Below are 23100 nucleotides of genomic sequence, written 5' to 3'. Positions count from 1 at the left end.
AATAAACGAGTATATCGCTTTAGCCCCCGGGTCTCTGACCACCTTTACGCACCACTTATATTTTCACCCCGAGTTAGTAACAACGATACTGGAATCACCTTCTCACTATTCACGATTCGAAATTCCCACTCCTCCGTTGCGTATCGTTCACTATTTAATTACAAAATAAATACCACGGTCGAGGAGATAGACGGAACGGAGGAACTTTTCAGACGACGCGAGAAGGGCTGCCGACCAAATCGATGCGTGATGTTACATTTCCCAGCTGTCTTTTTTGATTCTGCGGATGTGCCTCGGGGCCCGCGCTATCTAACGGACGTAGGGCGAAAGCCCTTAAGAGTTGATTCTGCGCATCGCCGCTATATCCTCGGCGCTTCGTGCACACCGAACGTGCCGCCATCTTGCCGGGAAGTAGTGAACTAGCTTTGCCGCAGGGCGCCAATATTCAAATCTGTAACAAGAAAATTTGGACGATTTTAGATAATTGTACCAAGTGTGTATCCTCTCGCGTTTAACAACATTGTGGATAATCATCGAGATACGTACCCATTGTACACCGTTCTTCTCTTCTCAGTAAAGTTTATTCAAGTATGCTTCATTCCTTCGTACAATATTATACAAGAACGATATTTATAGTATGTATATACATATACCATATGTATACATATATCTAAACTTAAAGTCGGTTATGGTATAGCAAGTTAATTATGCTCCAATTCGCGTGTTTTCTATACTTAAAACGTCACCATATTATTTTAATAACAGTAAATAGTAACATAATAATTTACCTACATAATATTGTATTATGTATACATGTATAATCGATTAGTTATTTATATATATACATATATATACACACATATATATATATATATATATATATTATTTTATTTATTTTTTTGCTTTTTCTTGCGTCTTTAAGAAGGTGCTCTGTAAAAAAAAAAACTCTAGTCCTAACTAATCGTACAATAATAGTTATTATTATAATAATAATTTCAATTAGAAGTATGGGTATGTGTACCATACAACGCCGAACGCTCGTTTCATTGCATACATATACATATGTACAATAATTCGATGGTATTTTGATCGCCTTTTCTGTTTTTTCTCACGTGTCGCAAAAAGTGCGCCAATTCCAACTATTGCCATTCAGATGCAAAAGAGGGATAAAAATAAAAATAAAACGTTCAGAACGAATCAGCGTTCGTTGCACCGAATGAATAATATTACAGGTTTACGCGGTTGATATCTTTCACGGGTCTCGCCGTCGACGATTGTAATTCATATATGACTTGATAAAGATTGTGTTCAGCAGAAATGCTTTTTTATTCTTTTTACCTTTTCCGTAGGCAGAAAATATAATTTTATATATCAAAGCTCACCCGAAATACTCAACGCGAGAACGAACGCGCTCAACAGCCAATCTTAAGCGTCCGGGCTACATATTTTTTTTTTCGTTCAACCGTTGCTAATTTTTTCAGGGTTGACCATTGATTGATCGATTGATTGAATCATTATATTAAAGGCACTTGGACCTTTTTTCACAAATTCTTAAAAATAATATGTATACTCTGAAAATTGATAAACGTTTTTTTTTTTTTTTTTACTCCCATGCAAGCGACAAGATCGACGCTCACATTCTGCGCATAATTTTCGTTGAACTCGTCGCGAATAGGACGGAAATATAATCACTGATCAGTAATATACAATAATACATACAGGTAGGGCTACGTTTTGTTGGTACATAGATTCGATTTTCATTTTTAGTTTGTTATTACTTAGAAAAAATGAAAAAAGTAAATCTGAATTTTTAGACCCAAACGGGCTTGGTGTGTTATTCAAAGGAATCATTTTGATTTTCAGCTACGCGTACTTGAAAGGTTTTCCGTTTCTTTTTAACGTGTTTCACTACTATCACCATAGATTGACTGACAGCGGAACAGAAAAAAAAGGCCCACACGCCAGATATGAAACGTTCTATTGAAGTGTAATCTTTTTTTTATCAGAGCGTGGGCCAATTAATAAGAATCTTGCATATAGAATTAGAATCGCTATGGTATTCTCTCTGTCATTCTCTTCGTACAATAAAAATAAATGTATTGAATGCCGAATTCTCGACATCAATACGCCACAAAGGTATCGTCTATGTGGGTATAATGAGTAATGGAATATCTATACATATAATTCGGATTTCTAATAATGAAGATCCGTAATACAGCTACAGAAACAAGTGAACTCTGTGGAATGACGTAATTTCGTTACACTCAAAACGGAATTTCATTTTAGTTATAAAAACGCTATTCTCTTTGTCAGACGACTTTCGCCACAGCGATCAAGTACAAAGCAATTAGCAGTAGCAGGCTTTAAGTAGAATGTTACTATTGAAACTTAACGTTTTCAGCGATAAAAAGAAAAAGAAAAGAAAAGTATTCGAACTGTGCCCGATGACGTACGCGTGACGTTACTTTGTCTTTCAAGTTTGTCGAATTTCTACGCGGTAGGTTTCAACACGTTTGGTATGGTATTTGTACCAATCATGGCGTGACGGTGAAACCGGGTCACGGCTGAGGCATCGCATACAGTTAACAGTTATATAGCTTGGATATTAATTGGTATTATTATAATAACTAAACGTAGATACATACACACGTGCACTGCCTCTCATTCATTCCCACATACATTATAATATATACACGCACTATAGTACAGTCAATATCGGTGATGGAACCGCAGTTAAGCGCCGCAGGAGAACACCCGCGCTAATCGACTCCAGCAAATCCTTGCGAACCCTCAATCGCCTTCACCAACTTGTCCCTAAGCTGTTGATAACTCTCGTACGGTGGCAGATCTATCCGATTGAAGCTGTAGAAGAAAAAAAAAAAAAAAAAACGAATTAAAACATATCTGAAAAACAGATATAAATATTCGAGATAGTGGCCGTAAGCCGACCATCTTACCACGTGTGAGCTCTCGGGTAGTTTTCAGGGGTCCCCCATTTTTCTATGGTGAACAACTGGGGGCCATTACTGCCGTAAAGTTCCTTAAATCCATTCATGGGAACACGCGACGTTCCCGTGACAAACTGTAGAAGTCTGGCGCGCATTTCGTTGCTAAATGATAGAACCACCCGCCAAAACCACTGCACGGTTATATGATTAGCGTGATAATCGCCTTTGTAAAGCGTATTCTGTTTCCAGTCCTTAACGTCGATGTGCTGTATACCGCACATAAGGAGCTCCAGTTCGTGTTCGTCGAATATTTTAACGAGCGTCAACGGAACAAGTGCGTTGAATCCCTCGAGAAAGGAATTCATCTGTTCCTGGACTCGGGACACGAACCTCCATTGTATAACCGAACTTATGTACTCATCTTTGTTCTCGTCAGTCAACGGTATGTTTGCGCCGTTTGGTTTTAACTCTCGTTGGGACGTGTGACCAAAGCTTTCCTCGTCCACGCAAAAAGTAAGTTCCAACTCGCTTGGATCGTTCTCCTTTATCCAGAGCAAGGAATTATAGTATTCTGAGTCGACACTCTCCATGTCCTTAAGGTCGATAGTTTTGCTCAGCATCATCTTGTAAAAGGGTCGGATGAAGAAAGCTTGAAGGAAGTGTAAGTGTTAAAAAATTTCTGCTTTACCAAACTGGGAATGATTGAATGAGTAATTAAGTAGCGACCTGCCATAATTACCATCTAAAAGTTTTCCGTGATAAACAGCCATCCCCGCAACGCGTCCTATGAATTTAAAATAGTTAAGATGCTCCTCGTTGCAAACTCCGGAGAACGGATTAATTTGTAGAGTATAATTGTCCCTATAACGAGAGATCAACAAGTTAACAAAAGACAGATAATGCGTCAACTCGCGATAACTTACATGGCGGAATATTCGAAAAGACCATAGTAAGGGTTGAACATTTCTTTCGATAGTAGAAAGAACCATTCTCGGGCAAGTCCACCATAGTCCAGACCGACCTCGCCTTCGAATTCCACCCACAACTTAGTCTTCAGGATCTCTAATCTAATTACGGAGCTAATGATGCGGTAAGAGTCCTCAAGGATGTTCGTCCTCCTCACTTTGATCTCGAATTTATTAGGCACGTTGTTCTATGAACAAGCAAGTCCAAAGTTACATCGAGATTGTCCAAAACTAAAAATAATTCATCAATTTAGAATGAACCAAGTAATTTTTGATGCACTCACTGGTTTTCTCAGCTGTGACTTCAGGTACTCGTATTTACGCTTGTAGTCCCTGGAGTACGGAACTGCCTGTAATTCAGGTATAATGTTCGCGACATTAGTTTCTATACTTGCCCGATTATTACAATCAAATCGGAATAAAACAGATAAGATAAGCTTCAGCGTCATAGAAATAAATGATAACTTACAGGTCCAGCTATCTGAGGATTAGACATTCGCGGATCCTCCCATTGAGTGGTTCTTGTATCTGAAACAAAGTAATTTACATCAGTGCACATAATTATCATCTTACTCAAAGGTTATCCAGCTATCGGCAATTTGAGTAAAACGGCTCACTGTGATCAATGAAGAATATGCGACCATCCGTATGCACTCTTTCCTCCCATCCTTCGGGCAATGGTCCTAACTGGTCTAAATCACTCCTTGGTGTTGCTGACGGAGCATTGTGACTCGGCATAGGACTGGCGCGCCCCGTTCTTGGGTCTACCCACGTCGTAGCTCGTTCATTGTGATCTATAAAAAACATTCTACCATTTGGTGCCAATTGCATACTCCATCCAGAAGGCAACCCGTCGCCATTCGGTGTCTGAGAAGCAGCCGCTGCCGGTGGAGCTATAGCTGTGGCCGGGGAAGCCGCTGGCACTACTGGACCATCAATCTGGATAAAAAAAATTGACAGAGAGATACAGAATACCTATGTTAAATATATTGAAAATTGGGATATCCATATGTACGGAGAAACAAGTATACCTGTTCCGAGGATCGCCTGGAACCATTCGGGCTATCAGCAGCTTCCTCACTCTGGGAACAAAAATTGCAGAGCATGATGAAATACCACCATCGAGAAAAAAAAGGTTGGCGTTGCTCGCAGAAAAAACAACGGCATGTATGTTTAAATACACAGGGATGTGAGGCTACAATATACTGGCAATTTTTTTATTTACAATTGCGATATATATTGATATTGTTAAGCATTAGAAGTGATTGAAAGAAGGCAGCTGATAATCGGATATTTGCACAAAGAAAGCAAATGTGTAACATGGTTCGAAGTGAACGATGAATACCTGATCATCAGATTCGCCCAGGTAGCCGTGCTGATCGACTGAACGACCGGAATCCGATGAAGCATCCCCAACCACCCTTTCCCCTTGTTCCCCACCTTCGTCATTCTTGTCTTCCGCATGCTCGTCCTCCTCTCGAGGGACATCACCATCCTTATACACACATGCACAATTTGCTACACACCGCATGCTGCGTTTATACAACCCCTCACCACAGTTTTATTTGAACTTTATTTTTATAATTTTAGAAGTACTAATGTTAATAACAAACCATTATAAGGTAGGATGACAACGAGGTTGTTATACTGTATAGCAAGTTGCTAATTCTATCAGGCAAAATTATTGGCAAAAGAAAAAGGTGAGTTGCACTTTGTGTTCTCACCTGATGAAGGCCAGAGCTTCGGTTATGCCTATTTTCTGCATCATCAACACTGATGTGAAAGCGTCTCTGGAACTCGGTTGCTGCAGTATCTAGATTTCGTTGCTCCTGTGTTACACCGCCCGTTGGTGCTTGATTTCTGGAAAATAACCATAATCGATTGTCTGTAAGAACGGCAGTTACAGAAGAAGTTTACGATGACATGTATGAGGGGTTTGTAAAGAGTTGATGAATTCATACAGAACTTCACTTACAGGACTGTCGGCCGTTCCCATTGCGTGAATCTAGCTATGTGATTGACATAGTACGTTCTCCCGTTCGCGTCCTGTCTTTCTTCCCATCCAGGCGGCAGAGGCCCATTGACCATTACTGTCTGTAAATCAAAATTAATGAAGTCTAAGAATATGAGCATTGAAATATCACAGTTATTTCTCATTGTTAAAGAATTTCCCGTGCCCAAGTTGATCTTATATTCGATCGCTGTTCCCAGTTCAAAACTTTGTGTTCATTTACTTGTAGAGTAACTGAAAGACTGTACTTTGTAGAAAAAATTAGGTAAACCAACCGGAGCAGCTTGTTCTACAGGACTATCATTAGACGTTGAAACGGGCTGGTCCAACAGTTCCCAACCACCGGAGTCAGGCGCAGTTTCACCTTCGCCATTGCTGCTCTCCCCTGTTGAGTCCGAAATGTATGCGTGGTACACTTCCAGCGTACCTTTAACGCGCGACCGTTGACTGGAATGATTGCTAAGCCACGTCGTCGATCATTAATTATTTTTATCATCGCACAATTCTTGGTAAAAGATCAAGAAACAACATGGATAACATATTATAATATGTCTCATACTCTGGAAACGGTGGTTCATGTGGATGTTGAATATAATTTGCATCTACCATTAGATAATATGATTGATGTGAGATAATCGTACCGAAACAAACATCTACAGCCAGCTACTCACCTACGTGGTCTAAGTATATATTGCTTGGCAGGAATGACGCGTCCTTCTTGTTCCTTGGGTAGATTGATTAAAGTCAGCTCAACCATTCCGAGAAAATCATCTCTGGTCAATCTGTTTTCGTCAAATACCTGGAGAATGAGTTTGTGCTCGGCTGGTTTGACCTTTGCAACAGCAAGATGCACAATTAATCGTCATTGCATTATCAATTTAACGTTAGATTATAATTTATCAGACACAACAGAAGGTGGTTACAGCAAACTCACCCTGAATATGAATTCTTCCTCCCAAACTGGGTTCAAGGTCTTTTTCTTAGTCTTGGTGAGCACTGAGTTGACGTTCCCATCTCCATTGATCTTGTTCAAATCAACTCGGACGTAAGGATCGCTCGCACCGAATATGTCCTTTTTGGCCAGTTGATGACCAGCTATAACCTTGAGCCTCAGCTTATTCGTTGCCTCCTCGTCCTAGGTACAGAAAGATAATAACAGGACGACCTTGCTGCATTAGAATCGACTGAATTATCGGTAGATATTAGAGGAGGGTGACGCGACAAGGATACATACAATAATTGGAAGAGACCAGTGTAGAGAGAAACAGAGGGCGATAGAAAGAAAGAGAAAGAGAAAAGGGAAATATCACAAGTTCCCGGAAACCACCGACCCACTCTCTGGAGCGTAACGTTTGACGCGATTGAGCCGACAAGGATATTTTCCGACGATATTTCGTGCGACGGCAGGTAGACCCTGAAAGCCCTGGACACCTCGGATTTCGAAGATCGTGAAAGAACCCAACCTAGACCACTTGTCAGGGGAACTGTCAAATATCGTGTAGGACTCACCCCGTCGACGCCGGTCGTCGGATTGTATCCGTAAACATGTTCCTCTGCCATTAACAACACGTGGAATAAAAACGTTCGCGAATCGCCAGAAAAACGATCGTTTTCTATTTATTACGAATTACTATAATTTATTATCTGCCATCAAGAAGCCTGTTCTCGTATTACCCCCACTTTCTAAGTTGCCGTTCAGACGGCCGTTTCAAGTGCTGCCAACTTCGGATAATCAAAGTAACACGGAAGCTTTGTTCCGTCATGATCCGCCTTTCGGATCCCCCGCGAAACTTACGAATGGTCGTGCAGACGGCACTTCGATGATTCCCATTGCCGCTCAATTCTCATTCATCAATTTTCATATTATCGACAATCTGGCGTATACCAGAAATTTTCCCATTTCTTTTTAACGCACTTTCATATCATGCGCAACAGATTTTGGCCCGTCTACAGTGCGCAGCAGGTACACGTACACTCAAATACGTACACTTGCGCCTTCGGTGACCGTGATTACCATCCGTGAGTGTCGCTGCACGTGTGTTTGTACGCACAATACAACATTCGAGGTCATCCGCGGGAATTACCTTTAATCTTATCAAAACGCAGAAGAAGCACCGTAAACTAATAACATCCACTAATATTTTCCCCTAGTGTCTGTGTACCTCAAGTTAGAAAATATAAGTATGGGTGTCAAAAATGGTTTGAAAAAAAAAAAAAATATGCAGTCGCATAATTTTTCGAAAACATGTAGTAAAAAAAAGTTTGATATTCCCTTAACGCCGCACCCAGTCTCAATTGTAGTGATATCAATGAAATCACGTGATTTACGGTAAAGTTGGTTGGTCGAGCGAATTGGTATACGACAAATCGAATGGTATAACCAACCGGAACAGCTATATGTGTACATAATACATACATATACATCCAATAAATTCAGTTACTTTTATTATTTCATACGAAGCCTGACACGGGTTGCGGTTTTAAATGTCGAAGATCACAGTACAATGTGCGATTCGTATCATTTACGTACAAACAAGCGAATCGCCAGTGAAAAACACCATTGACTCATAGAATTCTCACTTTGCGTATACTTATAATCTGGCTCACGTAGGTATATAGTATTTAAATATGTATGTATGCATATGCAGAGGCATGTTGTCCCACCACACATACAAATGTAATACAATGTAGGTTATATATGATGGTACGGAGCTTCCTTATTGGGACACGTATCCTTACAGGACGTAGCGACAAGGGAGGGAAGAAGAAAAAGAGAGTTTCCTCACCGTGGTTGTGGGTTGGACGGAAAGGGAGAGCCTTCCAGCTCGGGATGCGAGAGTTTCCTGCGCGCTCGCCGAGGATCGACGTCGTCCTACCCATGTGCTGGTCCATGTGTTTGCTCGTCTTCTAGGAGGCGGTGGTTCGATCCCGGCGTAGATCGGGTACGTCAAGGTAGCCGGCATCTTCGAGAAGGTATCCGCAAACCGAATCGCAACGCGTCGAAGGACAGAAATGATCTATGGATCGACTAGGTGCCCAGGCTGGTGGCTGCAGCTTTTCCGTTCATAACTCGACTTAAACTTTGTATGCAATTGGTGTTCGGTTTCCTCTATTTTCTTTCTTCTCTCGAAGTATTAGACACGCTCCTGCAACGTATTTTATTATTATACGTACACCGTACGTTGTACGTGCCGAATAGAGATGCATAGAGGCAAGAATTACGGGCGTTATACGTTGCGCGTTGGGAGGATCGGGGTCCCGGATCACAGCGGTGGTGGCTGTAGCCGATTAAAGTTAATTAGCGCGCACAATTACGTATATCGAACAACAAAATTTGACGATTTTTACATATTTTTACATTATAGGTACATACAAAAACTTTTCTTCCCGCACCTTCGTTAAGAGCCACTCGTCGGCGTTACTTTTAGACTAGTTTCTTTATTCGTTTTGACACACACCGCACACAAGCAGCAACTGTGAGAAATGGCTATATATATGCATACAGACAACGCGTTCCGCCAATATTAGCCAAGCTCGCCCCGCAAAATAAAGAAGCAAAAGCAAGTGGTGCTGTTTATCAAAACGATCAAGCGATCACCTTGTTGATCGTTATCAGCTAGCACACGCGGTTTAATCGCGATGTTACATAGAGAAAATTAACGAGAAAGAAATTACTCGTTCTTTGTTCGTTTAGCCGTACCCCACACGATCTCAACTTAATCAGCGCATTATTCTTCGCACACACACAACACCTACGCAATGCGCACGCGATATACTTGTTCCTCCTTGAGTTTAAGTTTCAAACTATTTCGCCAGGGCAACGAGGTGCAAAAATTTAAGGCAAGTATTCCGATCCGTAACGTTAAACGTGAAATTAAATGAATTGTCGCGGAAAACGTAATTCCCGAAAGTACCAAAACTTTCGAAGATAGATAAGAATGAGACAGCATCAGAGCTGCTTTAAATCAACGTCTGATAACACCGTCGTGCGCGACTCATGGACGACAGAGTCAAGAGATATGCACAGATATTACACGGGCGCGTATTGCGAGTAATGATAAGTGTATACAACATACATGATACGTTATATGCGCGTGAGCGTAAGCGTTAATACACTCCGCGTCGAGACGGTATTGAGGATTTTCTTAACACAGAAGTATTATGATAATTAATGAAAAATTCACGAATTTTTTTTTCTTCCTTTTTTTCCCCCTTGTTCTCTCTTTGTTTTCCACGTACACGCGCGACTACGTAACGTGCCGTGCTTTCCAGGTCACGCCTGACTGCGACAAGACGCGAATCGACCTAGGCCCAAGTTGAGAAAATTATGAACTACGTAATTGATATATGCAGTAATTTATTCTATAGTAGTTTCATTTACGCATTCACGCTGCGTCGCGGGCCGCCGACTTCCTGCGCGTAAACGAAAATGCCGATTATTATTGGCCGGCTGCAACCGCGGAAAGTTATTATGCATATGACAGTAAATTGATACAGCGAAACTGTAAGGTGTTAATAGATTATAAGATACAATTACTGCTGCATTCTTGATCTTCTATTGTACAATTTTACATCATGTATATATGTTAATAATAAGAATAGTCATCGTCGTAATAATATGGCTATACAATAGTACACAATCATCAACTTATGGTAGACCGTTGACAGAATCATCAACACTCGGTACTTACCCAGCACCTCTCTCTCGATATACAACTATGTATAAAATATAAATAAATTAATTAATATGATAATTACAATTTAAGCAAGTTTCAATCCATATATATATATATATATATATATATATATATATATGAACTGGACGTGATTCAAGTTTATATTTTTTTTAAATAGGAGCACGGAACGAATAACAATTTGCACATTTCTTGACGCTGCAAGGCGTGAGCCAAACGATATATAAATTTCATTTTGCAACGTACAGGTTTTTTCCACCTTGTTATTAGTTTCTAGCAACTTCGACAAACTAATCAGCAATGGTCGCTGAAACTATAACAGCTGTGGCCCACGATTAGATGCTATCAACATTAAAAAAAAAAAAAAATACAAACAAGCTAATAGTTATGGATACTAGCTAACGGTATACAGTAGAACCCCGATTAACTGGGATTGGTTTAACCGGGGAGCGAATTAACCGTGACCCTCTGGAGCGCCTCTGCGCCACGCGTGAGTAACCGGGTATTAGCGGTTGTCTTGAAAAGGGATTAGACTTGTGAAAATACTCGTAGTTCACTGACTGCATCACATGCTCGGCAGTCACTACTGAATCGATCGAAAATTACTAATAATTCGGATTAACCGTGATTTCACTTATTCGTGGATTCTTCGGTCTTGAGCAGCCCAGTTAATCGAGGTTCCACTGTACTCGTAATTACAAAAGTCACGTGAGACAAATTCGCTCCTAAAAAAGAGCGCATGACAAAATTAAGAAACGGACAGTAGTCCAATGTCGATTTAATTAACACACCGCGTAAATAACAAACACGCGTACGGAACACGCGACAATCGCGGGCGTTGATATTTAGATACATATTAAACTAGTTTGATGATAAAAACTGGATAATTAATTATTTTGTTCGAGTAATTAATAATCCGTGGGTCGTTGATTTCAGTTCGCATAATGACAGATTTAGAGAAGCCGATTCTAAGGTACCTTCACGGAAGTGATGAACGTCATAGGAATCTGCTAGGAGCTGTTGGAATGAAGTGGAATAACGAATTTCGGTCCGAACGGAGATCTGTAAGTGATACCAACGTCCGAAAATACTTTAGCAGGTAGGGCCAAATTGCAAAGATACAATCTTCCGTTATCCGCGCTATGGGACAGGGGCAATCCACCAAGGAGACTGAATTTTGTCATAATTCCTGGAGTCCCAGCTGACGGGGGTTCAATTGCAAGAACTGGTGCTCTATTGCTGTTCGCCCATGTAGCAACGGGAGCAACTGTCCTTGGCGAGCCTTCCTCGCCAAGAGCGAGGAGTATGAGATCAGCTACTGCGGGAAGATTCTTGTACCGAGTTTCAACCCTGTTTCCCGATAGCTTGTACAACGACAATTCCTGCAGCAGGAAGACGTCTTCCGAATTTTCAACGTACACGACAGTCTTCACCCCGTGACTTGACAATTGGCGAGCGCAATTGACACCCGCAGCTCCTGACCTGTGGGGTCCACACAGGGCGACTACCGTTGGCCATTGGTGCGCATTGTTCGGGTTTAGTCTATGCCCACCACCCAATAGCTGTAGAATTATTTCCGCTCCTGCACGACCCAGTAACTCGACCTAAAAATTTTGCAGAGAACAATAAAGAACGGAATAGTTTGGATGAAAGTGGTTTTTAGGCCTGTCAAGTTTCTCTACTTACCCTGCGATCCCAGCTAATACCTAGTCTATCAGCAGCACCGATTAATTGACGATGGAGATCGACCGTTATGCTAGGAATTACTAATCCATCGTCAGTTACATATTCCCGGATACCAGCGGACGGCACTGCAATTTGTCTGAATGCTGTAGGTTCGGATTCTATTACGTTTTCATCGTGACGATATTTTGGTACACTTCCTCTGGTGTTTTCAGATTGACGAACGATGTCTGGCTTCAAGGAATTTATTTCTTGCCACACAGCCTGTAATAGTTTTATTTAACTAATTAATTGTTGTATAGCGCTGTAAGTGGTGTGGGAAAAGGTATGAAAAGTACAGACATCAGATTTATGAAATGCCATAATTACCTCCTTATTGAACAGTGCTAAATTTTTCTCAAAATCAAAGTCCTGCTCCATCGACTGATCTATGGGTGTTCCAAAGGCTTGTTCATCTTTCTCCTGCCATCTTTGTCGTTGCGAACTCCTTTTCTGGTTTTTTGTGCTTATCTCGCCTGGAAATAACAGTTTGGAATTGTAATTTTACTTAAGCATATCCCACAATCTTTTACACTACGATATATCAACTGACAAACGTTAAAATTTTACTACCGAAAGTGCAGGAAATCCTACCTAGATATATTTTTCCATTAGCAGCAGGCTCTGGGTGTGACTGCATAGAATCAAGCGGTTTCCGCGCATTAGATTGCTGTTGAATATCGGAATTAGGAAGTACCAAAGGTGGAATGCATTCAGAAACGGATCTACCAGCTCGTTTTGCAATGGGTCGCCTCACCGTGACTTTGCTCGAAGTCTGAACTTCATCACGGCAATCCTCAGCTTCCTCTGTTGAGATTATTTCTATATGAAGTATGTCCTTGGCACTATAAGGGAATAAAATTAGAATTAAATAATGTAAAAGATATTGTCGTTAACACCTAATCATCACCGATATGATCTAAAACTTACGACAGAACAACTTGCGGAGAGGGGTAAGGTACCCCGTTTCGAAAAGCCTTTGTCAAAGTGACGGTTTGGCCGTTAAGGTCGACAATTTGGCCTTGGTAAGTGCCAAGTGACTCGTCGCACTTGACCGACACGGTACACCCTAGGAATTGCGTGGACATTGTATTGTTCTGAAATTGAAAAGGAAGATGAAGAGTGTTGCAGCAGTGTCTGTACGGAAAGTCAAGTAAATATCAGGTATGAAACTGTTTCAAAATGATTCAATGCTTGAAATACATTGAAAATACCATAACGGGTTTCGCAACCCCCTATGAGGAGCAAAAAACGAACTTTAGCGTACTTTGTATTCAACTGTAACCCGGTAAATGCTAATATAATATGTACGAACATCTATGCAGGGTGGATATACCTATTGATATATTATGCTTCGGACTAGAAATAGACGTTTTCGGCTTCCAAGTGCTGGAATACCCAGCCACCCTTTCGACCTGGAGAAGAAAACAATGGTTCTCTGTTTTTCTAGCGACAGGATATCCACCAATACGTAAGCAAAGTCTAGTCGCGCCGAGCTGATGTGATGTAGAGGTAGGTTAGAGCACGTTTATTACATTACCATTTATCCTCTCTTTGCATTTACCTTACGACTGAACTGCTATACTGCACATCTTACACGGTCCAGAGGACGCCACTCGACGGCTCGGCGCGTCGTATTTCATCGCACGGGGCTCGATGCACGCCCTCCTTGCACATTCGTTGAATAGGATAGTTCGGATGAACGACATTGTCTCGCGTATCGCATACCGGGATGGGCGATCTTAGTAGAAAATAAACACCGGCATCGTGTTTGAATTCTTTATCATCGAACTAGCGATGTTCTTCTGAAAACATCGAAACATGGATTGTTAACACGTCGATGGTGAAAACAAGCGCGAATATTTTAAATGATTCTAGCTACAATGGTAAAAAGGAAAATGAACGCGAAAATTTTTAATTTTCATTATAGTTAAAAATAAGTATTAAGTATGAGAATTCAATATAAATTAAATTAAGTATGCAAAATTAAAATAATTAAACATACAGATTAATAGTGAAACATTTGGTAGAGAACACAGACTTATTATCAAACTTAGTAATGTGTGTTCCGTGTTTATAAATAAGTTACCGAGAATTGTTTGCTCACAAATTTAATTTATTCCCGACTTGACGACGTCGACAATTCAGTATTTTCCATCGACTATCGATGTATCGACGTTAAAAAACACCGATCAAAAACGTCGATGCTGCCGTAAAAAAACATCGATAGTCGAAACATCGATGTATATCCCCCATTCCTATCGCATGCGCTGCATGCATGCGCCATGCCAGCAGGGTGCTGTTTCATTCAGGGATCATCACGGATTCCGACATGGCCTTATCGAAGACGACAAAAGTCGGCATTGGATGGTAGGTATGTAAATGGACGAATAAGTAACAGTGTAGGTACGTTGCATGCACTTTCGTAAAAGGCAGACAGAAATACCTGCCATTTGCAGAATCGCATCATATTTCATATCAAATTTTTTCAATCTTTGTATTGGATTATACAACATAACCCGTTTAGTACGCATGCATGTAAGCAGCTTTCTTTCGCGGCAGCTATCATTGGTGAACGATCATGTCATCTCCAATTTTCCTCGTGACAGACCATCAAATATAGTTTTTTTTTCCAGGACATTCGCCGTATTTGGAGGGTTATACGCTTTTGTCTTGTCCAAACGATCCATAGAACGGAATCGCTATGAAATGATGAAAGCGAGGGAACGTGTACGAAACTCCAACTTTGAATAGACTGACGGAAAAGTTTGTCAAGGCCTGAGCAAAGTTTAGTTTATTATATATTGTAAACATGGCTGGTCTACCGCAGCTTGACGAAGAGAAGCTCAAATTAGTCCAGGATCTAGAAATAGAGATGATGACGGACATGTACAATCGCATGACATCTGCCTGCCATAGGAAATGCATTCCGCCAAAGTACTCTGAGGCAGAGCTCGGCAAGGGTGAATCGGTTTGCTTGGATCGATGCATCGCCAAGTACTTGGACGTCCACGAGAAAATCGGCAAGATGCTCACCCAGATGACTATGCAGGATGCGGACTCTTTACTAAAGCCGAAAGAAATAGAACAGACTAAAACGGGATGAAGTTAAATGACTTCTATATTGTTACCTAGTTAGTTGTTTAAATCCTAAGTAGTTTCCATAATAGTGTGACATATAAAATCAAAATATATTTATGATGTCAAGTCTATCTGTTTTGCTAGTTTAATTTTGAATTTTCTACAATTTCTGCACCATAAGCAGGACTTTCTTCAAATTCTTCCAAGTCCGAGTACTATCATCTAGAAGAAACTATGCTTTGCTCTGCAACTTGTGTTTCTATCCGATTTAATAAATAAGAATTCAATTAATTATCCATTACTGGATTATACTGTTAATTTGTACTTCTTTGACATTCAACTGCAATTAAACTTGATGATAAAATTAACGTGTCTGATTATGGTTTTTTAATGCTCGACATTGAAAGGTAACAACATTGTTGTTTCGTCGAGTATAATAATTTATGAGCCAAACAGGTGCAGTAACGTTTTGTGAACAGTATATTGATATATGTAACAACGTTGGGTACAGGTAGATGTATTATCCGAGGTACGGTTATCGCACGATTTGCTGTAATAAAAAATATTGTCTTTGGCGTGCAATCGCTCCTATCTTTACAGAAATCCGTGTAAAACATTCAGTCTTTCATGACGCATATTCATTAGGGTTTCACTCTGGGCAGTGTAGCTCCACGAGAGTAATAGATGCGGCAAAACAGTGAACAAGACAGTAAAAAATGTTTACCCCATAGCATAATTTTACCGTTTCATACTGACCCTGCCACTCGAATATCGTATGAAAATATTTAAACCGAGCAAATTGTCTCGGAGGAAACAAAGAATTGATTGTTGTAGCAAGAGGGCAAGTATCAGTACATACCGTGGTACGCTACCAACGCTTGATTACATGCACCTTAAATACTTTTCCATTATTAACTGTCCAGGGCAACGGAACTTGCGAATCATTCAATAATATCTTAAAAATCAATAGTAAATATAGATAACTGAGCCATTAACAGAGCTACACCGGAATTTTGTCAGATCACCATATTTAATTAGTGATTTCATCCTCGATTGGTCGAGGTATAGCCAAAATAACTGTGTGTTGACCACCACCTGCTACTCGTATAACAGTTCTCGATTCTAGTTGTCTTCCTTTGATAACAACTGGTGTCTCGACGTCCTCTTCTTTCCCTGTGCCTAACTGGCCACTGCTACCCATCCCCCAAGCATATAACTCTCCTGCAAGTTGCAAAATAGTTGTCCCCTAAGAATTGTGTTCAATGCAAGGTCGTAATTAGAGATATTAATTGTAAATGTAAAATGAGCAATTCAATCACCTGCACTGGTGACAGCAAATGATTGTGTACTTCCCGTACACGCGTCTATGCATTTAATTGATTTAAGAGCCGGAACTGGAACAAGTTCCTTGGCATCTGTGCAATTTGGTCCAAGGCCTAGTCGACCATATTCTTTCCGTCCCATGGTGAAAACCTGTCCCATTTCATCGAGGGCAATAGTATGGTGTTGACCGCTGCTGATGTGTTTCCATGCACGACCGCTGAAGGTTTTTGAAACTTGAGGGTAAGGATGTACGATAGCTTCTGTAAGACCTTAAACACAATTTCATGTACTGTATGAATAGAGCATAGATTAACAAGAGATTGATGTTGGCACAGTATGCTTGATAGTATTCATAACTCACCTATTTGATAATAATTGTTTAATCCGAAAACATATATCTCCCCGTGGTGGTATTCTTTCACAAATGTACAGTATAATCCTGTCCAAATATCTTGAAATAATAGCTTTTTTGTCGCCTTGAGGGTAATTAGTCCTGGAGTTAGGAGATGGGTAATTCCATACCGACTGTGTCGGTCAGCTGATCTTGCAGCTACTCGTCCAAGCTGCCCCTGCTCAGCACAGCCACAGGTATATACTTGACCTTTACCTGTCAGTAAAACAAGATGGTCGGCACCAGACGCTATTTTAATCACTTTTACACCAGGTAATATCTCCACGGGAAGCCTCTCGTTTCCTCGAGGTGTAAGTCCCATATTTCCGTGTGAATCCTTATTTTAAAACATGATAAAGGCAAACATCAATTATTAGTTAAACTCTATTTGAAATCTCCAGTCCTGCCATTTAAATCTATATCGCAGACTTGAAACTAACCCTGAAAGCCCCCCACGCAAATACCCTGCCATCCTCAAGGAGGGCCGCCGAATGTGAGTCACCGGCAGTGACCTGTACAGCTTTTTCTGGGAGCGTAACAAATCCTGGAAAAGTCTCCGAGCCTTCTTTGCTAGTATCTCGTCCAAGCGCTCCCTCGTCATTACAACCAAAGGACAAAACTTTCCCATCTTTATTTAGGCATGCATTGTGCATACCACCTGCTGCTATGTCAACGATATCTTCATGTTCAGGTATGACGGCAGGGCGCGTTTTTTCATGCACATCTTCGCCCAGCCCAAGCTGACCAACATCCCCCTGTCCAAAACTCAGGATCGAGCCTGCAATCTGCCGCCGTGGCAAATTGGGTGCAGGCACAAATTCTACAATAATAATCAGTGGCACGTCAATGTTGTAAGGTCGGATATGATCCTCTATGTAGGTTAGGTATGTGGCAAAATGATGTAGTAATTCTCAGAGGTAAGTAGTCGGATGAAATATGTAGTATGAGACTCACCATATCTGTGCTTGTTGGTCTTCGCGTGTTTCGCCGAATTCTCTGCCGGAGGCACCGAGGCAGTTCGTTTCATCGCTTTCTTGGGGGGCACTGCAAGAACCAATTTTAGGGTTAGGATCACAGCGAGATTCACTGGAGCAAAGAACGGAATTCTGACAAAAAGAAACAGCGTGAAATTAACTCGAAGTCAATGTTCTCGCCATACTTACTGATCTCACGAAGACTAATCTAAACCGCAAGCGACTGTTAAACACGCTGTACCGACTTTCGCGCCAAAACTCGCAGTGCAATATTGTCCGAACCAGATGCGGTTCAAACGCTTCTAACGTTCAAGCGCGTGAGAAAACCATCACGCATATGCCAACGGCCAAAGCGACCCCCTGGCGGAGGGTCAAGTCGAACCAGACTTCGAAACATCTGTCGCGATCGCAGCGATCAAAGTTGGGCCAATCAAGACGCGGGGTGGAAGGTTGAAAAGGGTTGTCTTTTGCGACGGAACCCCTAACCTAAATATATTGCAGCTAGGCTCAATATTTACCTTGTGCAATCATCGCGAACCGCTAGACCGCCGTTAACCAGATAATTCATGAACGCCTTCGTCTGAGGCAGATGAATTCTAACATACATTCGGAGCTGATACTCAAGTCTGAGGAGGAGGATATCGAACGACAGGACGACATTGAGGAGGAGAAATTAATAATTAACGCTCATAGCGAATGTAAGACGGAACAAGTACTTGAGATACTCCCGCGCCCGCTGGTTTGTAAACCAGAGAACATCAATGTCGACTGTAAAACCGAACCCATAGAAACCAAGTGGCACTGGGCACCGGGTGCCTGGCAGGATGCCACCAGAACCAGCGCCTTTCAACCCTACAAGGTATTTTCATATGCTCATGCTTTTTTTACTTTCAGCCCTGAAATTCAATTCCAAAAATTTCAACACATCTGTTTCATGAGGTTCGTACTTACTTTCCCATAGCCACCTACTTTGCTAACTAATCTACAGAGAGGCAATACTCAGACTGAGATACCTCAGTTGTATGAAGGAAATGATCTCACTTTTCACACTCTTGCTGGCCAAGGTGAACTTACTCCAAATGACGTTCAACCAGGTACTTGATAATTTGTTTATTTTTTTATTCAGCTCCAGAAAGATAGCACTTACTATCGTTTGATTCTTAGTCAGGTTGCACGCTTCTAATTATCATACACATTGTTTAATCAGGGACTGTAGATGTTCCGGATGAAAAAGGCTTCACTGCACTCATGTGGGCAGCTGGATATGGTCAGTTGGGAAGCGCGAAACAATTGCTGAATGCAGGAGCAGATAAAAACTACCGTGGCGTCAATGGAGAGACAGCCTTGCACTTAGCAGCAGCGTACGGACACCACGACCTTGTTAAACTGCTTTTGAACCACGGAGCTCGCGCTGATCCAAGTGACGAGGTGATTTTCGTAAATTTAGAGAAAATTATCCAGCATGTAAGAAATATCCAACTTGGAGATCGTGTTGTAAGTCTAAGAAACCTTTCAGGAAGGCAACACACCTTTGGTATATGGCGCCCATGGTGATCACCCTCATGTATGCCATGAACTGTTATCGCGAGGTGCTGATGTAACTCATAGAAACGTACATAATGTAACCCCCTATCAAGCAGCCTTGGCAAATAACGCAACTATTGGTAATAACATTATATCCAGTCTTGACTGATATTGTATTTGATCTTGCTTTCGTATTGATATGTTGTCTTGAATATTCAATGCTAGAATCGAAATAATTACATAGGTTGTTTTTGTTAAATTATAGCAAAAGCAGTAATCGAAAACTTTTTAATGCATCAGCTGATGAGCCTACCATCCGACGCGCCAAACTTGTGATCCGGAATTATTGACAAGTCCGTAAACGTTAAAATAACGTACAGTAAATTGTATTACATATTTTATTAGTTTATGTTTATACCTTTCCGGCTGTAATTTGCGATAGTTTATTAAAATATATCGTGCCTGTATAAGGAATATCACGCCAGTGATGAAAATTATTTATTTCTACAATATTCTTTGTCACACTGCGTTACAGGACAAGGTTTGGCTAGCCGCAAACGAAATAGCCGCATAGTAGTATGAAATTCTTCAAAATTGAACTTTGGACATTGACCTATTTTTCTTGATTCTCGGATTTTGTTTGATTAATGTAATGAAAATTGCACTGATTTCAAATAAATTCCGGAGACTGTAACCAATTTTCGAATCCAAGCGCGATTTAAATACAAGTAAACTGTCTCATTCAGATGTTGAGAAGAAAAAATAGTTGCAAATTAATACCGACAACGAATAAAAATGATAAAATCGCGCGTAGCTTGTCCAAATCTGGTAAACCACGTCTTCATTTTGTACACCCGCACGAAATTAGTTCGGTACGACAATTGATTGATTCGCTACACCGAATTCTGCTTACCTTTTGCATAATCAACTTGTTTATATTATGTGCATATGACTCTAAACAATTTCATAATTCTCAGTAAAGAATACCGTCTCTACGGAATGCTTGACAGGACTATCATCCTCGACCAGAAGGACTTCATTGACCTGTAAGAAATCACACAGTACAAAGTTTTGATTCGACTTCTGGCAAATACTAATGATTAACCACATAAAGGTCAAATTCTTTACCTTGATGCTTGCGTACGGGGTCTTAGAAGAGAAAGAGATTTGCAGTGGGAAAAAGTCTGCCGGTGTAGAGGAGTGAACCGAAAATTCCATCGATCCCGATTTGCTTGAGGCATCTACCAGAGGTAGCGACCACACCAATGTATTTCGTCGTGCTTCGTGTGTATATTGACCATCGCACTCTCCAACAACAGGAGTGCCCCCAATAGGTAGCGGAATATTTATTTGAACATCGTTCAGCTCGAGATTTTCCTGTTCCAATTCATATTCAATATTCACGTCGCAGTCACCTTCGCCGTTCTCGGATGGCCAGCAATTTACTAGAAGAGAAAATTATATTAATTTCACAGATTCAACTGTTTTGGCAGATGGCAATGTACTTGCTACGAAACTAACTCGAAATTGGCAAAGCTGATTCGTCTTGCGCCTGCAAGCGCCATTTCAACACGCCAACATCTGTGTTCAGAGGGAATGGTTTTGCTGGATTCTTGAGTCCAATCTGGGCTCGTGTCCTGAACAACTCTTTATCGACATTGGGATGTGTTTGGAGTTGCACACCGCGTGTATCTTTGTTCTCTAGCTGCACACGTATGCATCCCCATTTTTCATCTGAAATATGCAGGGTGACCAGTCCGTGGAGCTCTAAATGTTGAACTCCTCCGTCACGCCCCACGCGAACAGTCAAACGCTCCTCCTGTCTCAAGTGCACCCTTCAAAACATATATTCAAAGATTAATCACCCGACTGTTGCGACTATATGAACTTGAAAAAAGTTTACACGTACGGTTCTGTGTTAATGATTTGTGGTGAAGTGTGCACAGTTTTAACACCAGGAGCAGCCAATGACGCAGTAGTCACGTTCTCTCCCTCTTCTTTCAACTGATCTACAAAAGAGTCAACGTCACGCGATTTCCCAGAGAGCTTCATGGCACGGGGACCAGCAGATGTTGGCTTTCTGCAAATGGGTTGAATTGTTGAGAAAAATAAGAATTGCAGATTTGAATTCGCTAATTGAAGGTATACATACTGTGGTGCAGTATAAGCAGGTTTCACAGGCTCTGGAACGAAATTTGCAGAATCACCGACCGATGGACTGGATGTGAATCCATAGCCACCGCCAAAACCAGGACCCTTGACGCCCCCTTTCTTGTTGGCCTCCATTCTCTGCCTCTGAAGTTCCTTTGCCTTCTCTCTCATTTTGTTCTTGGCTTCTCGTTCCTGAGTTAGCCTAACCGCCTGATAGACCTTTTCTTCATGCGAGTCCATCTCAACGAAAGTTCTGATCTGCGCCAAGTTGACGCTTTCCCTGTATCCTAGGGCTACGATTTCATCAAAGGCAAATATGAGATTGAAAGCATTCTCAGCTATCTCAACTTCTTCCATCGATTTGCAATACTCTGGAATCTTTGAGGCAATAGACAAAAGTACGTATTAGTTGCATAGTAGATACTACTGCTATTTTAAGATAAACCTCGGCTTACCACTCTCGCAAAAAGTCTGAGGGTTTCCAAATCCTCCAAAATATTGCTCGCTTTAGTAGTGATGAGAAGCATATAAAGTTTCTCCAATGGCTGATAAACGTATCGCACTGATTCAGTTTCGACAAACGTGTGCTGTTTGCCGGTGCTCATCAATTTTGGGAAGGCAGCAAGTAGACCCTCTATCCTCGCCTTGGTCATTTCGACGAACTGGCGGGACACGATGGCTAATAAACAATGAATACAGATCAGTTTTTGCTCGTGGTAAAAATGAAGGATTCTTCATGTCAGTAAACAGCGCGTGTTGCAAACTGGCTGATGCAAGTACAGTAAAGTTACTTACTCTTGCCTGCCTTGGTGCAAACTGCAGCAGCGATGAGTACCTGCAACACAAAAAAATAGGTTAATCGTGATCCCAATCCATCTGATAAATCAGATTAGGTGTTAATTAGGAAATTTTCGAAAATCGACAGGAAGGGCGGTCAGCACTTGACAACTTGACATCTGTAGGTGAGTGGGTCGTGGCGTGTGACGGATGACGATGAGCCGCAGGGTAGTCACATTAACCATCTCGTGACAGCCTGGCATCGGTGAGAATTTTTAGCAACGATTAAGACGATCACTCACCATACTGAATATCGGCTTCTCAACGCCCCGTAGCCTGAAATATTCTGAATTTAGCCTGTAACGTGTACGTTAATATCCTTGCAGCTATATTCTACATTACACAAAACATGTACCACGTATACGGATCGCAGTCATTGTTGCCAACTCCAGTACCAACTGCCGTTTACGCGGGCGATACTACTAGCTTTTGAATCATGTTGTAGTTGGTAATGTTATCGTAACGATTCATGCTGAGGA

At 41.2% G+C, this 23100-nt stretch overlaps 6 protein-coding genes and 1 long non-coding RNA gene across 16 annotated transcripts; 3 read left to right on the top strand and 4 right to left on the bottom strand.

Moving 5' to 3' along the window:
• Window positions 1–565: 565 nt before the first annotated feature.
• On the bottom strand, window positions 566–10238 carry LOC124308659 (E3 ubiquitin-protein ligase Nedd-4). 5 transcript variants are annotated; one of them, XM_046771577.1, is made up of 16 exons: window positions 9147–10238; window positions 8711–9070; window positions 6859–7059; window positions 6596–6756; window positions 6200–6383; window positions 5889–6007; window positions 5638–5773; window positions 5259–5408; window positions 4945–4995; window positions 4531–4852; window positions 4383–4441; window positions 4198–4263; window positions 3872–4101; window positions 3688–3809; window positions 2958–3597; window positions 566–2862 (listed from the first exon to the last, which is right to left on the bottom strand). In XM_046771577.1, the coding sequence occupies exons 2-16, from the start codon at window positions 8885–8887 to the stop codon at window positions 2760–2762; spliced, it is 2721 nt and encodes a 906-aa protein (XP_046627533.1). In that variant the 5' UTR covers window positions 8888–9070; window positions 9147–10238; the 3' UTR covers window positions 566–2759. The 5 variants fall into 5 exon arrangements, with proteins under 5 accessions (XP_046627533.1, XP_046627532.1, XP_046627534.1 ...); XM_046771576.1 differs by having other exon boundaries at window positions 8711–10238; XM_046771578.1 differs by lacking the exons at window positions 8711–9070; window positions 9147–10238 and adding an exon at window positions 7434–7845.
• LOC124308671 (uncharacterized) lies at window positions 7971–8737 on the top strand. Its single transcript, XR_006909058.1, has 2 exons — window positions 7971–8531; window positions 8666–8737. It is a non-coding gene; the product is annotated as an uncharacterized LOC124308671 (long non-coding RNA).
• A 219-nt stretch (window positions 10239–10457) lies between the features above and the next one.
• LOC124308665 (enhancer of mRNA-decapping protein 3) lies at window positions 10458–14495 on the bottom strand. 3 transcript variants are annotated; one of them, XM_046771593.1, is made up of 8 exons: window positions 14448–14494; window positions 13905–14145; window positions 13677–13755; window positions 13271–13437; window positions 12935–13185; window positions 12671–12816; window positions 12305–12565; window positions 10458–12222 (listed from the first exon to the last, which is right to left on the bottom strand). In XM_046771593.1, exons 4-8 carry the CDS (start codon window positions 13426–13428, stop codon window positions 11629–11631), a joined length of 1410 nt encoding a protein of 469 aa, XP_046627549.1. In that variant the 5' UTR covers window positions 13429–13437; window positions 13677–13755; window positions 13905–14145; window positions 14448–14494; the 3' UTR covers window positions 10458–11628. The 3 variants fall into 3 exon arrangements, with proteins under 3 accessions (XP_046627549.1, XP_046627550.1, XP_046627548.1); XM_046771594.1 differs by lacking the exon at window positions 13677–13755 and having other exon boundaries at window positions 14448–14495; XM_046771592.1 differs by lacking the exon at window positions 14448–14494 and having other exon boundaries at window positions 13677–14180.
• Window positions 14496–14552: 57 nt separating this feature from the next.
• On the top strand, window positions 14553–15789 carry LOC124308669 (mitochondrial import inner membrane translocase subunit Tim10). 2 transcript variants are annotated; one of them, XM_046771599.1, is made up of 2 exons: window positions 14553–14710; window positions 14977–15789. In XM_046771599.1, the coding sequence occupies exon 2, from the start codon at window positions 15153–15155 to the stop codon at window positions 15444–15446; it is 294 nt and encodes a 97-aa protein (XP_046627555.1). In that variant the 5' UTR covers window positions 14553–14710; window positions 14977–15152; the 3' UTR covers window positions 15447–15789. The 2 variants fall into 2 exon arrangements, with proteins under 2 accessions (XP_046627555.1, XP_046627556.1); XM_046771600.1 differs by having other exon boundaries at window positions 14650–14746.
• A 94-nt stretch (window positions 15790–15883) lies between these two features.
• Window positions 15884–18765, bottom strand: LOC124308666 (regulator of chromosome condensation). Of its 2 annotated transcripts, none has more exons than XM_046771595.1 (6): window positions 18628–18765; window positions 18090–18179; window positions 17576–17955; window positions 17106–17472; window positions 16741–17013; window positions 15884–16642 (listed from the first exon to the last, which is right to left on the bottom strand). In XM_046771595.1, exons 1-6 carry the CDS (start codon window positions 18638–18640, stop codon window positions 16452–16454), a joined length of 1314 nt encoding a protein of 437 aa, XP_046627551.1. In that variant the 5' UTR covers window positions 18641–18765; the 3' UTR covers window positions 15884–16451. The 2 variants fall into 2 exon arrangements, with proteins under 2 accessions (XP_046627551.1, XP_046627552.1); XM_046771596.1 differs by lacking the exon at window positions 18628–18765 and adding an exon at window positions 18299–18439.
• Window positions 18699–20380, top strand: LOC124308668 (DNA-binding protein RFXANK-like). The gene is made up of 5 exons (XM_046771598.1): window positions 18699–18968; window positions 19071–19203; window positions 19317–19537; window positions 19626–19773; window positions 19899–20380. The coding sequence occupies exons 1-5, from the start codon at window positions 18699–18701 to the stop codon at window positions 19967–19969; spliced, it is 843 nt and encodes a 280-aa protein (XP_046627554.1). The 3' UTR covers window positions 19970–20380.
• Window positions 20099–23023, bottom strand: LOC124308663 (coatomer subunit delta). Of its 2 annotated transcripts, XM_046771588.1 has the most exons (8): window positions 22864–23023; window positions 22580–22619; window positions 22240–22463; window positions 21786–22162; window positions 21543–21713; window positions 21155–21468; window positions 20762–21078; window positions 20099–20677 (listed from the first exon to the last, which is right to left on the bottom strand). In XM_046771588.1, exons 1-8 carry the CDS (start codon window positions 22864–22866, stop codon window positions 20588–20590), a joined length of 1536 nt encoding a protein of 511 aa, XP_046627544.1. In that variant the 5' UTR covers window positions 22867–23023; the 3' UTR covers window positions 20099–20587. The 2 variants fall into 2 exon arrangements, with proteins under 2 accessions (XP_046627544.1, XP_046627543.1); XM_046771587.1 differs by having other exon boundaries at window positions 21543–22162.
• Window positions 23024–23100: the final 77 nt, after the last annotated feature.

Source organism: Neodiprion virginianus, chromosome 7 (assembly GCF_021901495.1).
Source record: "Neodiprion virginianus isolate iyNeoVirg1 chromosome 7, iyNeoVirg1.1, whole genome shotgun sequence".
NCBI lineage: Eukaryota > Metazoa > Arthropoda > Insecta > Hymenoptera > Diprionidae > Neodiprion > Neodiprion virginianus.
Note: the sequence above shows the minus strand (reverse complement) of the source record. Positions and strands in the feature narration are given on the sequence as shown.

Excerpts from the sequence above, each read along its gene's own strand:
- LOC124308668 (XM_046771598.1), top strand. The coding sequence starts at position 18,699 with ATGAATTCTAACATACATTCGGAGCTGATACTCAAGTCTGAGGAGGAG. Across the intron at positions 19,204-19,316 it reads TCCAAATGACGTTCAACCAG|GGACTGTAGATGTTCCGGAT; the intron begins GTACTTGATAAT and ends TTGTTTAATCAG. Across the intron at positions 19,538-19,625 it reads GCGCTGATCCAAGTGACGAG|GAAGGCAACACACCTTTGGT; the intron begins GTGATTTTCGTA and ends GAAACCTTTCAG.
- LOC124308666 (XM_046771595.1), bottom strand. Across the intron at positions 17,956-18,089 it reads GACCAACAAGCACAGATATG|AATTTGTGCCTGCACCCAAT; the intron begins GTGAGTCTCATA and ends TTATTATTGTAG. Across the intron at positions 17,473-17,575 it reads TTGCGTGGGGGGCTTTCAGG|GATTCACACGGAAATATGGG; the intron begins GTTAGTTTCAAG and ends TTTTAAAATAAG.
- LOC124308665 (XM_046771594.1), bottom strand. The coding sequence starts at position 13,428 with ATGTCCACGCAATTCCTAGGGTGTACCGTGTCGGTCAAGTGCGACGAG. Across the intron at positions 12,817-12,934 it reads TAATGGAAAAATATATCTAG|GCGAGATAAGCACAAAAAAC; the intron begins GTAGGATTTCCT and ends TGTTATTTCCAG. Across the intron at positions 12,223-12,304 it reads GTATTAGCTGGGATCGCAGG|GTCGAGTTACTGGGTCGTGC; the intron begins GTAAGTAGAGAA and ends CAAAATTTTTAG.
- LOC124308663 (XM_046771587.1), bottom strand. Across the intron at positions 22,464-22,579 it reads TTGCACCAAGGCAGGCAAGA|CCATCGTGTCCCGCCAGTTC; the intron begins GTAAGTAACTTT and ends ATTGTTTATTAG. Across the intron at positions 22,163-22,239 it reads TCAGACTTTTTGCGAGAGTG|ATTCCAGAGTATTGCAAATC; the intron begins GTAAGCCGAGGT and ends ATTGCCTCAAAG.
- LOC124308669 (XM_046771599.1), top strand. The coding sequence starts at position 15,153 with ATGGCTGGTCTACCGCAGCTTGACGAAGAGAAGCTCAAATTAGTCCAG.
- LOC124308659 (XM_046771576.1), bottom strand. The coding sequence starts at position 8,887 with ATGCCGGCTACCTTGACGTACCCGATCTACGCCGGGATCGAACCACCG. Across the intron at positions 4,102-4,197 it reads AGTCACAGCTGAGAAAACCA|AACAACGTGCCTAATAAATT; the intron begins GTGAGTGCATCA and ends GCTTGTTCATAG. Across the intron at positions 3,810-3,871 it reads CTTTTCGAATATTCCGCCAT|GGACAATTATACTCTACAAA; the intron begins GTAAGTTATCGC and ends CTCTCGTTATAG.